This window comes from Schistocerca nitens, chromosome 5, assembly GCF_023898315.1.
Source record: "Schistocerca nitens isolate TAMUIC-IGC-003100 chromosome 5, iqSchNite1.1, whole genome shotgun sequence".
Taxonomy (NCBI): domain Eukaryota; kingdom Metazoa; phylum Arthropoda; class Insecta; order Orthoptera; family Acrididae; genus Schistocerca; species Schistocerca nitens.
The window spans coordinates 845,966,893-845,982,755 of record NC_064618.1 but is presented as its reverse complement, the minus strand read 5'-3'; the positions used below and the strand labels follow the sequence as shown (position 1 = coordinate 845,982,755).

Below are 15,863 nucleotides of genomic sequence, written 5' to 3'. Positions count from 1 at the left end.
AATCCCTCTCTGTCTTTGCATACCTGTGCATTAAAATCTCCCATCACTATATTAGCACTCTCTATATGGTTCCCTAACTCATTTTCAAAGTCCATCTTCTCTTCTTTGCTACATCCCATTGAGGTGCATAAATCTGGATAACTTTAGTGTTTCTTTGTGGAATCTCATATGTAATATGATCCTGTCTAATGTATATCTCACACTTTCAATGCAGATTTGTACATTCTTATTCACTATCACTGCCACACCATTTCTTCCAAACCTGTTATTCCCACTCCAGTACAGTTTTCCTCCTCCTCTCAAATTCTTCTCACCTTTTTCCTTCCACTTCATTTTGCTTAATCCAAAAGTATCTAACTTTATCTTTGTTAGTGCAGCTGTCATTTCTTCCATTTTTCCATCGAGGGTTAATATATTAATGGTGCCAATATTTAGGTTATTTTTTAGTCCATTTGGTTTCATCTTCTTGTACTGATGAATATCATCAGGTCTCTCATCATTCGCACCAGTACTTGAAGAAGCAGTAGGGTCAAACCCCAAGTGGTTCATTCCGAAGCGCATCTGTGTTTTGAAAGCAGTATATGAAGACTTTCCTACTGGCTTGTTAGGCCTAATGCAAGAAAGGATTTTCTATAGGGGTTGTCTCCCTTAGCCTTTGGAGTTTCTCCTCCACCACAAGGCAGTGGTTCCCTTCTCATTTAATCCAGGAGGGTTGCTTCATCTGCCAGTTTCGCTGTTCTGAAATCTTTCTTCTCCACAGTCGCTGCCATTAAGGTCTTAAGGGGAGTAGTACCGTCCTATCTCGACAATGTTAAATTGGCTATATAAATGCCCCGTTTTCTCATGAACTGTTGAGTATATAAATGTGGTGTTTTTATCACATGTTCTCCCATGTTTTGTGACTGTATTGCTCTACAATCACTTTAAAATAACAACTGGAAAAAATGTTATGATTTTTTTCCCTAAACATATAATTTTTTGGTGTAAATTTTCACAATTTTAATTTCTTGAATTTTAGCTATTACAGTAAATACTACTAAAGTAGAGCTACAACATCATTGTACTATCTGTGTTATGTGGTAAATAATTTATTGATGTAGATTCAGAAGTTTCTGAGAAAAAAGAGCTTTTATACTGAAAAATGTCATGTTGAGAAAATTGTGTTTAAAGAAAAAATTTTAATATACAGCCAACTGATACATAAATAAAAATGTTAGAATCCTCCTGGATGGTAGTCCTCATCTCCTCCTCCATCTTCTTACCCAGTGCTGCACTCCTCCTCTTGGATCTGGCTTCTTTTGACATATTGTTTGTTGCAATCTCTGCCTTCATGATTCACAGTTGGTCCAAGTCCGTCACACTTTTAGTGGTGTTGTAACCTTTATGAATGCCAAGATATTCCAAAACCTGTAGTCTTCCAGAATAGCCATCATTAAAATTAAGAACAGCATCCAAAACACCAAGTTCAAAGACTGACCTTCCAACAAACACATTTTTTTGTGTCCTTGACCATACAACATTGTTAAATGATTCATTCGCATTTTGTGTTTTGTCCTTGAGACATCTCTTCAACAGCTGTGGTTGGGCAAGATCCTGAAACACAGGTTTTGTGGCAAGCATAACAGCATTTGGTATAGTAATTTTGTGCGATAAAGTGTCTACTTTACCCTCCTCTTTTGCCTTCAAGTATTTACACCATTCAGTGGAACACAGGTTGTGTATTGGTTCAACATGTGTAGAGAGCTTGTGAAAATAAATTGCCCCAGCAGCTCTCTTCATACCATCTAAATTATCTCTGTTACTTCTAATAGCCATACCATAATAGTGTGTAATCTGATCAATTTATTTATCAGTCAGTTGATGTCTTATACTTAGACCATCAGATAACTTGGTACTTCTCAACTGCTGTTTGAGTCTACGTAGTCTCATGCCCATCCTCTTTTGCACATGATTAATGCACTCTAGTTTTGTAATTGACAAATCACCATAGGGTTTACTCTCCACCACTGCCTTATACTATTGTGAGTCTCCATCCCCAAGAAAACTCATGTAGCAAACAGCACGGTCATGCTGGGAACGTTGGAACATTTTCACTGCAGAAGCAACCTCCATCCCTCCACTAGTTCCATCATAGTTTCTCTGACAATTCATTTCATGCTTAGTTTGTTTTTCAGTACTCTTGCCTGCTTGCCTACAACCTTGACAGTACATGGTCAACACATCAACATCCAACACTTTCTCATTGTCGATGCTGATAATAGATGCACATGAATTCTTTGACTGGAAACCTCTTTTTTGCCAGGATCCGTCGAATGATATTGCTATGTCAGAACCACCATTTTCTGCTACAGCCTGCTCTGCTGCTGTAGTCATTGATTCCATAGCACACACCTTGACACTACTTCTTACTACGGAGTTGTATTTTATAGATTTTGTTGGGGGACTAGCCAGGTTCAGCAAGCCACATAGAACCTTACCAGCATAATGGCCTTTTCCTATGCATCTAAGTCCATAGAAGTATCTTAGATTAGTGTCAAAAAGTCCATTCTTTACACTTACTTCTGAAGTCTTGAAAGTCTTTTCGCTTTTACAGTTCAAACACATTATTTGTAAAGTGCACACCAGACCATTGCGTTGAGATAGCTTTTCAGAAATTTCAATTTCCCTCTACATATACGACAACACACTGTTTCACACAAAGCTGAAATAAGTATATGGAGATTAATAATAATATTGCAGTTTGTTTCACTGTCTGAAGCTGCATTGTATTTTACATCATTACCCAGCAGTTTTTTCTTGGGAGCACTCGGAGGATTAGAAGGACTGTCACTATTTACAACCAAATTATCACGCCCTTCGGCGCTAACCACTCATTTTACTGCTGTTATATTTGTTCTGTAGTATCTGTTTCCTTTGTTTCGTGTTTTTTTAAACACTCCTTTTGGTTTAGTCATAACGAAAACTATCACAGAGAACATAGAAACTAAAACGCGGCTGGTGGATAACTGTTGTTGTCAAACACAAACAAATGTACAGTTCAAAGAGTTTACTGTGAAGTACCGCCAGTGTAGGCAACTTATTAAATGGACAGTTCTCTACAAAACAAAAGAAACCACGGCCTTCTAGACTATATAGCTCCAGAGAAAAATGCCAATATGCGAAATCACAGAAAACAAAATTCTTGGAAATGTCATTGCATGATTATTTTCAAATATTTATTTAAAATAGTAAATAATTGAATATTTCAATAAAACCAACACCAAATTAAGCATAAAAATCCATATTTTCATAATTTGCATAAAAGTAAAAATGTCAAATTTTGTCATTTTGGGCGGTACGACTCCCCTTAACCCGTAACCCTGGGCATGGGTCCCTGCCTGAACTCAGCCATCCTATCACTTCAGCCTACTGAAATGTAGGATGCCCACCCCCATGACGTGGATGCGCAAGGGAAGAGGACTCTACCTCCCTGGAGCCGGGTTAATGGTTGTGTATGGTGCTACGATCAAAGGCAATTACAATACATTAGTTTCTTTATTTCTCTTGTGTGGCACCAGTCACTATCAGAGTATGGGGAGACTTCTTACAACTGCAACTACTGATATCAAAATTATACAGTGACATTCAAGATGTAACAATAATTGATGTCCCAGAGCTATTATCTGATCCTGCATTTATGTGTAAAACGCCATGTTTTGTTTATAAGTAACTGACTGTGTATTGTACAGTAATCATAGTTAGATAAACCTTCTCTTAATTCCCCCCTCCCAATTTCTTAGTTTCTTAGGACTTCCCCAGTATAATTGGTTCCTTATCTTGTTGTGAAGTGTGTAGTGATTTGATATTATACAGTAAATGATAAGATAAGATTCTTGCTGCTATCATGTCTGTTAATAATGCCATACTTTACTTCAGACACTGTTGACAAGTGATTTTTTATGAAGCCTACAAATGTTACACATGCCCTCAAACACGATATCATATCCATTGTGATTACTTTTTAGTTATTGCTTATATACATTAAAGGTCTGTGGTGTAGAGATACTCCTACTGAGAATGCTACATATCTTCACTATTAAAAATAAAGTTCATTGTAGTTTATAATTATAATATTTGAACTTACATATGAATGTGGCACACTGAGAAAGGGAGGCTTTACTTGCAGATATGTTACATGAACGCATAGATGTGGATAGTCCTCTTTGGGACCAATCAACTTTCCTTGGGAGACTGAAACACTTTTTTTGGGTGACAGATCCAAGAACATGCACTGCCTCTGATACAGCATTAGATGATGCCAAGAAGTTAATAGAACTCTACAGGTAAGAGTATCCCACAGTTGGAACTGTTCTCTAGTGATATTTAAGATTCTTAGTTTGTGCTTTTTAGTGGTACTACCTTTCTGTCAAATGTATTGCATGATGTAATACAATTATTTTATTTTTATCCAGGGTTGGTAAGGAACCTCCAGGAACAAATCAAGAGCAAATCATATATGCAAAGAAACTGTATGATAGTGCATTCCATCCAGACACTGGTGAGAAACAAAATGTGTTTGGCAGAATGTCTTTCCAGGTCCCTGGAGGTATGGCAATCACAGGAGCTATGTTACAATTCTACAGGTGACATTTTTGTTACGTATTTTGTGTTTAATGTAATTGTGCACTATAGGGTGAATCTGAATAGATTATAGCATTTTGCAATAAGTACAGAGTAATCAAACAATTTTTTTTATTGAAATATTCTTGAGTGGCAAATCCAGGTTCATCTCCCTCTATTCGCCTCAGTTTAATCATCAAATAAGACCAACAAGTTCAATATTGACAACAAATGAAAGTTATTAGTGTTTGCATTTAATAGTTCTCAATCATGCGTGTACCCATACTTTCATAAAACATACCAGATTCATAGAGTGGACTGGATTTTATGAATCACATGCTGATGCCATTTACTTACATGGTAACCTCAAACTTTTCCATACTCGCAATAAAACAAAATGAGCTTTATTCATGAGTAACTAATGCTGGAAAACAGTAAACTTAGGCTAAAACTTAATATTTGAGAAAGAATACTACATTAAAGTATTTATCAGGCTTACCTCAAGGAATTATGTGTATGATAGATAAACAACCTTGCAGGTATTGTTTTTAGTTCACTGAGGTTGTTGCCCTGTGATGTAGTTTTATAAAGAGAGTCACATTCATAAAAAACTTGTTTGAAATACTAGAAGACTTGAAGATAATTAACGTATGGTGCTAAGACTGGCAGCTGACCCTGAATTTTAAATTTATTAACTACAAACATAAAAACAAAAGATTATATCGATTGATCACATTATTTCAGTCAGTTGGAAATGTCAAGTACCCATACTGTATCAAGTGATTTGAAGTAGAATGCCCATGTTTGTTGTTGTTGTTGTTGTTGTTGGTGGTGGTGGTGGTCTTCAGTCCTGAGACTCGTTTAATGCAGCTCTCCATGCTACTCTATCCTGTGCAAGCTTCTTCATCTCCCAGTACCAACTGCAACCTACATTCTTCTGAATCTGCTTAGTGTATTCATCTCTTGGTCTCCTTCTACGATTTTTCTACGATTTTTACCCTCCACGCTGCCCTCCAATACTAAATTTATAATCCCTTGATGCCTCAGAACATGTCCTATCAACCGAACCCTTCTTCTAGTCAAGTTGTGCCACAAACTTCTTTTCTCCCCAATTCTATTCAATACCTCCTCATTAGTTATGTGATCTACCCATCTAATCTTCAGCATTCTTCTGTAGCTTTCGAAAGCTTCTATTCTCTTCTTGTCCAAACTATTTATCGTTCATGTTTCACTTCCATACATGGCTACACTCCATACAAATACTTTCAGAAACTACTTCCTGACTCTTAAATATATACTCGATGTCAACAAATTTCTCATCTTCAGAAACGCTTTCCTTGCCCTTGCCAGTCCACATTTTATATCTCTATTTTGACCATAATCAGTTATTTTGCTCCCCAAATAGCAAAACTCCTTTACTACTTTAAGTGTCTCATTTTCTAATCTAATTCCATCAGCATCACCTGATTTAATTCGACTACATTCCATTTTCCTCATTTTGCTTTTGTTGGTGTTCATCTCATATCCTCCTATCAAGACACTGTCCATTCCGTTCAGCTGCTCTTCCAGGTCCTTTGCCGTCTCTGACAGAATACAATGTCATTGGTGAACCTCAAAGTTTTTATTTCTGCTCCATGGATTTTGATACCTACTCCGAATTTTTCTTTTGTTTCCTTTACTGCTTGCACAATATACATATTGAATAGCATCAGGGAGAGGCTACAACCCTGTCTCACTCCCTTCCCAACCACTGCTTCCCTTTCATGTCCCTTGACTCGTATAACTGCCATCTGGTTTCTGTACAAATTGTAAATAGCCTTTCGCTCCCTGTATTTTACCCATGCCTCCTTTAGAATTTGAAAGAGAGTATTCCAGTCAACATTGTCAAATGCTTTCTCCAAGTCTACAAATGCTAGAAACGTAGATTTGCCTTTCCTTAATCTTTCTTCTAAGATAAGTCGTAGGGTCAGTATTGCCTCACGTGTTCCAACATTTCTACGGAATCCAAACTGATCTTCCCCAAGGTCGGCTTCTACCAGTATCTCCATTCGTCTCTAAAGAATTCACGTTAGTATTTTGCAGCTGTGACATTAAACTGACAGTTCGGTAATTTTCACACCTGTCAACACTTGCTTTCTTTGGGATTGGAATTATTATATTCTTCTTTAAGTCTGAGGGTATTTCACCTGTTTCATACATCTCGCTCACCAGATGGTAGAGTTTTGTCAGGACTGGCTCTCCCAACGCTGTCAGTAGTTCCAATGGAATGTTGTCTCCTCCCGGGGCCTTGTTTCGACTTAGGCCTTTCAGTGCTCTGTCAAACTCTTCATGGAGTATCGTATCTCTCATTTCATCTTCATCTACATCCTCTTCCATTTTCATAATATTGTCCTCAATTACATCGCCCTTGTATAGACCCTCTGTATACTCCTTCCACCTTTCTGCTTTCCCTTCTTTGCTTAGAACTGGGTTTTCATCTGAGCTCTTGATATTCATATAAGTGGTTCTCTTTTCTCCAAAGGTCTATTTAATTTTCCTGTTGGCAGTATCTATCTTACCCCTAGTGAGATAAGCCTCTACATCCTTACATTTGTGCTCTAGCCATCCCTGCTTAGCCATTTTGCACTTCCTGTCGATCTCATTTTTGAGACGTTTGTATTCCTTTTTGCCTGCTTCATTTACTGTGTGTTTATATTTTCTCCTTTCATCGATTAAATTCAATATTTCTTCTGGTACCCAAGGATTACTACTAGACCTCGTCTTTTTACCTACTTGATCCTCTGCTGCCTTCACTACTTCATCCCTCAAAGCTATCCATTCTTCTTCTGCTGTATTTCTTTCCCCCATTCCTGTCAATTGTTCCCTTATGCTCTCCCTGAAACTCTGTACACCCTCTGGCTTAGTCAGTTTATCCAGGTCCCATCTCCTTAAATTCCCACCTTTTTGCAGTTTCTTCAGTTTTAATCTATAGTTCATAACCAATAGATTGTGGTCAGAATCCATATCTGCCCTGGAAATGTCTTACATTTTAAAACCTGGTTCCTAAATCTCTGTATTACCATTATATAATCTACCTGAAACCTTCCAGTATCTCCAGGCCTCTTCCATGTATACAACCTCCTTTCATGATTCTTGAATGAAGTGTTAGCTACGATTAAGTTATGCTCTGTGCAAAATTCTACCAGGCAGCTTCCTCGTTCACTCCTTACCCCCAATCCATATTCACCTACTACGTTTCCTTCTCTTCCTTTTCCTACTGTCGAATTCCAGTCACCCAAGACTATTAAATTTTTGTCTCCCTTCATTATCTGATGAATAATTTCTTTTATCTCACCATGCATTTCATCAATTTCTCCGTCATCTGCAGAGCTAGTTGGTATATAAACTTGTTCTCCTGTGGTAGGCATGGGCTTCATGTCTATCTTGGCCCATATAAATCTAGTAATTTAAAAAAAAAAAAAAAAAAAAAAAAAAAAAAAAAAAAGAAAAAGAAACACCCATATACCCAGCTGATACCCATAGGAATAATAACTTCCCAGTGAAGGACAGTATATGAAAACCCTTCATTTGGCAATTCTTGATTACTGCTCATCATCTAAGACACTTTCAAGCAGACTGAGCAGAATGATTAGAGAAAATTCATAGAATATCTGTGGTATGCCTCGTGGGCTTATTTAGTCATGATGAGAGCATTACGCAAATGCTTAACAAACTCAGATGGAATATGTTAAGAAAGATGCTATGACTTTTTGTTTGGTCCAGGGATTAATATCAACGCAAAGTACAGAGTAATATCAACTGACATACGACATTGCTTCTACATATGATAGCAGTAGTAATTAAGTGAGAGTACAAGACCAACACTATCAAAGTAAGTTATAGTATAGAGAGACATAATACGTAATTAATAATATTCTGACTGTTCCAAGTATTAACATTGTGAGTCCAAAAATGGTCACATTGAGTTACAGTGTTTGCCAGAATTATTATTTCACTATTTTTCTCCTGTATGAAAATCTTATCTCTAACACCACAACATACACAGCAATAGCAGTCTTCAGGATATTGTAAGTCCTCTACGTAACTCATGCACCTCTGAAAAGAATCACAATTTATGTTATGATGCCTTTCCTGGGATAATGAAGCATAATTAAAATCATAACTGTAATTATGACATTTATACAGGGCATGTTTACAGTTACATGTGTGCAACATTCATCATCCTCGCTGTTAAGTAGGAAGCATTGTCATCTAGGGTTGCTTGTAGCCAATATCAATGCTGATTGTAGACGTAGTCATCAGTTCAAGTGTAACCAGTGATTTCCCATAGAATAATAATTGATAAACAGCTGTTTTGAATGGGTTTTGAGTTCACTACTTTTATAATTGATATCAGTAGTTAAGCTGTTGACTAATCATGTACTAAAGTCAAACATTAAAAATAATGAGCATGGTTCTCAAACCAATGAATGAATGCTAATGAATGTAAGTACTCAATTTTTCTTGTATGAACAATGATAAAGAACAGAATTTCATATAGAGAACTGAAAACCGGTAAGAGCACTGGAATTCTGTCATTAGTGATACATAATTGTGTTGTATACAGGTTAAGAATATTTTTCATAATTTCTTGGCTGCATAGTTCTATTTAGTGCCACAAATAATAATTTGTATTGTCACAGCAATAATTATTATTTGAAATCACCAGTTTCTTTCTACAGGATAGGGAAGTATAAATATAGGGAATAATTTCCCAGTGGTGCTGGAAGGTGTAGTTCATGGTTTCCAAATGATCATCTCAATAATAGCACAGATTTAGTATCAAAAGGCAAGATTTTTTATGTATTTTATGTACATTATTGTATCAAGATAATGCTAATTCGTAGTTTTGTTTGTTCCAACTATTCTTAGAAAAGTTTTGCTTTTGTGTAACTGAAGTGGCGACAGTGGGAAAGCGGGAAAAAAATGTTCAATCCTTATGCTTGGATAACAGTGATAACTCTGTTGCTATACCGATACTTTTTTGCCCCATAATAACTGATAGTTTATCACAAGAAAAAGATAACACCGGTGAAAGGTAAATATAGGAAAGACAAGGGTAAAGGCTTTGTAGCTTTTCAGAAAACAGTATAATTTAAGGATTTAATTTTAACATTACACATCTTTATTGCAGGAGAAAACTCCTTACAAGGTAATGCACAACCCTTAAATGGTTCTACATCCACCTCCACAGCAGAATGAAATGCAACCCCCTCCTCACCAGACACAGTCAGAACACGGCGACACTCGAGTGATGAAAGGCAGACCCATAAAATGATAGGAATTAATCACCATGGATAACAAATAGAGTGAAAGAATCCCTCAACAGAGGTTTGGCACACTAATGCTGAAAGAGTGCTGAAATGTAAGCTAGGTTAATGAAGTCTGGATGCGATCCCAACTCATGCTAACTGAAATGTCATAAAAAATTAACACAAGAAAACAGGCAGGATATCTTTGAACAGTTCCGGCAGATGGGAGATCATAGCAGACAGTGAAAATTCATCTGTCAACATGTGAAAAATGTTAGTGGTAAACAGACCTGAAATGTAACTGACTCAAGAAGAAAAATTTCGAGACTATATTCTCTAACAGTTGGTGGCAATAACATTAAGGTATGAGAGAAAATGTTTCTGCATGCCATTACAAATATATGGGTGAGGACTGCCATGAAAAAACTGGGAACAGATGGAATTTTGTTGCCTGATATGAGAGTAAAGCATTCGAAAAGCGGAAATACAACACAACCTGAAATACAGGAGTCATTGTGAGAGTGTATAACAGCTTACGGTGTGTAGAGTCACATTAGACAAGCAAGGAAACATGCTGAAAGTACCTTGATGCTGAACTGAGTACTGAAAATATGCACAGTATGTACCAAGAATGGATCAAGGAAAGTAAATATGTCTCCTTGAACCCTGCCACATTAAGGCAACACATTGATATGTTCAACTAATAATATAATTTGTCATTCTTTCACCTAAAAAGGCTAAGTGTAAACTATCCGAGCTTTACACTACTTCTTCTTCTGGAGAGGAGAAAGCAAAGCCGGAAGAGAAATACACCTCTCACATTGCAAATTAAGCTATTGCCAGGGAACTGAAAGAAAAAAAACAAAGTCACTTCAATCTCAGACAGGTTTACGTGTGCATGTTTTAATCTGCAGAAAGTATTGGCTACTCCTCAGTCTGATATGAGCCTTATTACTTCAAATGTAAATATTCCAGCTTCAATTTCACAGTATATGACTCAGAAAAATAGGAAGGACAGTGCTATGTTTCACACAAGGCCATTGCCCATGTGATCCAAATGAAATAGTTAGGTGTCTTTACCATTTCTTATAGATGCAAGCTGGTGAAGGTAGCAAAATATTTAAACTCTATTCGGATAACTGCAGTGGAAAAATAGGAACAGAGTCGTATTTTCTGTGTTTGTCATTGCAACTAATAAGCTTGGAATATCAATCACAGATCACTTTCTAGAAAGGGGGCACTCCCAGAATGAAGGTGACTCAGCGTACACTCTGATCAAAAGAAGGACCAATCTTCATATGTTCTGGATCAGTGGTTCATCTTAATTAGAATGAGTAAGGTCACTGGCAAGCCATACACAGTTAATGAAATGAGTCAGGACTTGATATATAACTTGAAAGTGGTGCAGAAGCAATGGTGGCTGTACAGTACCAATAAAAATAAGCTGATGTGGAGTGAAGTATGGGAAATTGCTGTCTTAGAAGGATGACCATCTGAAGTGTACTTCAAGTACAATTATCAGGAAGAAGAAAGGTGTATCTTGTCCAGAAGCAATCTAGGAGGAAGGCAGCTATCACCCTGCGATATCAGTGAACAAGTATATCAGGGGTTCTTGCCGGTCAGCAAACAGAGGCTGAAGGATCTCTTGTCCTTATGTGACAGCTTGTGCACCCCAGCTGCTTATCTTCACTTTTATCAAAGTCTGGGTTCAGCACAAACTGGTACTGCAGCACATACTGATGGTGATGTATCAAATACTGCTGAAAGAGGATGTCTTATGAAAAGTGCATAAGGGAATCATAATATTTATTTTCTCAGTTTCTGTTATCATGAAGCTATTGCAGCACAACTTACAATAGAAATATACTGTAGGTTTTTCCAGAGAAAAACAGTGTAAGACCACAATGTCCATTTTTGAATACAGACAGAGCATATTAGTATAGGATATTTAAATTTTTATTTGTAAAGTTTCAATAAAACTGAAATAAATTTGGATTTATTCTGTTCATTTTAAACTTTCTTTGCTTCTCCTGTAAAGCTGACAATGTGAAGTTATGATGTTAGTAATTGGAACTGCTGATTTGATAAATGGGGTTTACTTGTTATGCTGCTCCAGAAATTCAGAGAGAGAGTAGAAGCACTTGTGAAGCAAGAACTGTTTCAACTTTACCTAAAATGTATTTAATGTCTGTATGCATTTTAAGAAGAAGGTATACGGTTATGTAACATAACTGCAGTATGTATACTCCTTTTCTGCATAAATTTTGTACTTTATGTGTTTACATATAAATTAAGCTTCCACTAGTTTCACACTTTAGATTCCACAGTCATGAGTAAATGTTAGCACTGTTCACACAATAGTTTCGGCATATTTCACTTTGGTATCATGTTAGTGCCTACCGACTTCACTGATTTGTAAATAAAAGTTTTGAGTTGTAACTGATTAATATATTCAGTAAAAGGTCACATGCACAAACTTAATAATATTCCTGATAAAAATATTAATGTCCCTAACGGAAACAGCACTATTAGTAGTTTGAGGTGACCTCTGTGGCAAGTTCCAAGTAAAATGGTCTATTACTCTGACTTCCAATCACCAAAAGTTAATTGCTCACCTTAAAAGTGGAAAATAATGTCGCCACTTGCCACACAGTTTTGTCAACATTACGGGCGGCACACAAACACTTACTTCCATGAAAACTAAGTGATCCAGGATGGTTTACAGTCCATTTACATCTACATGGATACTCTGCAAATCACATTTAAGTGCCTGGCAGAGGGTTCATCGAACCACCTTCACAATTCTCTATTATTCCAATCTTGTATATCGCGTGGAAAGAATGAACACCTATATCTTTCTGTACGAGCTCTGATTTCCCTTATTTTATTGTGGTGATCATTCTGCCCTATGTAGGTCGGTGTCAACAAAATATTTTCGCATTCGGGGGAGAAAGTTGGTGATTGGAATTTTGTGAGAAGATTCCGTCGCAATGAAAAATTCCTTTCTTTTAATGATTTCCAGCCCAAATCCTGTATCATTTCTGTGACACTCTCTCCCATATTTCGTGATAATACAAAACATGCTGCCTTTCTTTGAACTTTTTTGATGTACTCTGTCAGTCCTACCTGGTAAGGACCCCACATCGCGCAGCAGTATTCTAAAATAGAACGGACAAGTGTAGTCTAGGCAGTCTCCTTAGTAGGTCTGTTACATTTTCTAAGTGTCCTGCCAATAAAATGCAGCCTTTGGTTAGCCTTCCCCACAACATTTTCTATGTGTTCTTTCCAATTTAAGTTGTTTGTAATTGTAATACCTAGGTATTTAGTTGAATTTACAGCTTTTAGATTAGATTGATTTATCGTGTAACCGAAGTTTAACGAGTTCCTTTTAGTACTCATGTGGATGACCTCACACTTTTCGTTATGTAGGGTCAACTGCCACTTTTTGCACCATTCAGATATTTTTTCTAAATCATTTTGCAGTTTGTTTTGATCTTCTGATGACTTTATTAGTCGATAAATGGCAGCATCATCTGCAAACAACCAAAGACAGCTGCTCAGATTGTCTCCCAAATCGTTTATATAAATAAGGAACAGCAAAGGGCCTATAACACTGCCTTGGGGAACGCCTGAAATCACTTCTGATTTACTCGATGACTTTCTGTCAATTGCTACCAACTGTGACCTCTCTGACAGAAAATTGAAAATCCAGTCACATAACTGAGACGATATTCCATAAGCACGCAATTTTACTACGAGCCACTTGTGTGGTACTGTGTCAAAAGCCTTCTGGAAATCCAGGAATACGGAATTGATCTGAAGTCCCTCATCAATAGCACTCAGCACTTCATGTAAATAAAGAGCTAGTTGTGTTTCACAGGAACGATGTTTCCTAAACCCATGTTGACTGTGTGTCAATAGACTGTTTCCTTCAAGGTAATTCATAATGTTCGAACACAATATATGTTCCAAAATCCTGCTGCATATCAACGTTAATGATATGGTCCTGTAATTTAGTGGATTACTCCTACTACCTTTCTTGAATATTGGTGTGACCTGTGCAACTTTCCAGTCTTTGGGTACGGATCTTTGGTCGAGCGAACGGTTGTATATGATTGTTAAGTATGGAGCTAATCCATCAGCATACTCTGAAAGGAACGTAATTGGTATACAGTCTGAACATGAAGACTTGCTTTTATTAAGTGATTTGAGTTGCTTCACTAGTCTGAGGATATTTACTTCTACATTACTCATGTTAGCAGTTGTTCTCGATTCGAATTCTGGAATATTTACTTCATCTTCTTTTGTGAAGGCATTTCAGAAGGCTGTGTTTAGTAAATCTGCTTTGGCAGCACTGTCTACAATAGTATCTCCATTGTTATCGCACAGAGAAGGCATTGATTGTTTCTTGCTGCTAACATACTTCACATATGACCAGAATCTCTTTGGATTTTCTGCCAGGTTTCGAGACAAAGTTTCATTGTGGAAACTGTTACAGGCATCTCGCATTGAACTCTGTGCTAAGTTTCGAGCTTCTGTAAAGGATCGCCAATCTTGGGGATTTTGCGTCTGTTTAAATTTGGCATGTTTGTTTTGTTGTTTCTGCAACAGTGTTCTTACCCATTTTATGTACCAAGGAGGATCAGCTCCGTTGTTTGTTAGTTTATTTGGTATAAACCTCTCAATTGCTGCCAATACTATTTCTATGAATTTAAGCCACATCTGGTTTACACTTATATTATTAATTTGGAATGAGTGGAGGTTGTCTCTCAGGAAGGCGTCAAGTGAATTTATATCTGCTTTTTTGACTAGGTATATTTTTCGCTTATTTTTCGAGGATTTGGGGATTACAATACTCAATCTCGCTACGACAACCCTGTGTTAACTAATCCCTATATCGTTATTAACTCAGGATTATTTGTTGCTATGATGTCAAATGTGTTTTCACAACCGTTTACTATTCGCGTGGGCTCATGAACTAACTGCTCAAAATAATTTTCAGAGAATGCGTTTAGCACAATTTCAGATGATATTTTATTCATACCCCCGGAATTAAACACGTATTTTCGCCAACATATCGAGGGCAAATTAAAGTCACCACCAACTATTATCGTACGAGTCGGGCACATGTTTGAAATCAAACTCAAGTTTTCTTTGAACCTTTCAGCAACTGTATCAACTGAACTGGGAGGTCAGTAAAAGGATCAAATTATTATTTTATTTCGGTTGCCAACAATGACCTCTGGCCCAAACTAACTCACAGTTCACTTCCTGCTTTTACCAAAAACGTGTTTGGTAGCAGCCTGGCTGTGATGTCATCTGAGGCACAGCACTTACAGGTGTCTGACTGACATGGACAGATTGATATCTTAGAGCGAAGTGTGTCTTCTCTCTGCCTGTCTGGCTATATTTATATATAGGTGCAGCAGACCACCAGGTGGAACCATCTGCTGTCAACCGCCATAGACACATTTACATCTACATCTACATGGATACTCTACAAGTCACACATAAATGCCTGGCAGAGGGTTCATTGAACCCCCTTCACAATAATTCTCTATTATTCCAATCTCAAACAGTGCACAGAAAAAATGAACACCTATACCTTTCTGCGTGAGCTCTGATTTCCTTTATTTGATTGAAATTTCATGAGAAGATTATGCAACAACGAAAAACACCTACGTTTTAATGATGTCCACCCCAAATTCTGTATCATGATATCATGTCAGTGACACTCTCTCCCCTATTTCCCGATAACGCAAAACGTGCTGCTCTACTTTGTACTTTCTCAGTTTACTCCATTAATCCTATCTGATAAATGACAGCATTATCTGCAAACAATGTAACATGAGTGCTCAGATTGTCTCCTAAATCATTTATATAGATAAGGAACATTAGAGAGCCTGTAATACTACCTTAGGGAACGCCAGATATCATTTCTGTTTTGCTCGATGACTTTTTGTTTTACTTATT

The 15,863-nt window shown here is 37.1% G+C and overlaps 1 protein-coding gene across 4 annotated transcripts in view; it reads left to right on the top strand.

Annotated features, from left to right (window-relative positions):
• The window catches only part of LOC126260151 (sideroflexin-2), a 178,645-nt gene that overhangs the window by 25,167 nt on the left and 137,615 nt on the right, over positions 1–15,863 (top strand). For 3 of the 4 annotated variants that reach the window (XM_049957410.1, XM_049957406.1, XM_049957409.1), the window contains exons 2-3: positions 4,166–4,322; positions 4,452–4,622. In XM_049957410.1, the coding sequence (XP_049813367.1) occupies positions 4,168–4,322; positions 4,452–4,622 (326 nt within the window). In that variant the 5' untranslated portion in view covers positions 4,166–4,167. Of the gene's footprint in view, positions 1–3,888; positions 4,027–4,165; positions 4,323–4,451; positions 4,623–15,863 lie in introns of those variants that run through there. The other variant, XM_049957405.1, reaches the window with a different exon arrangement.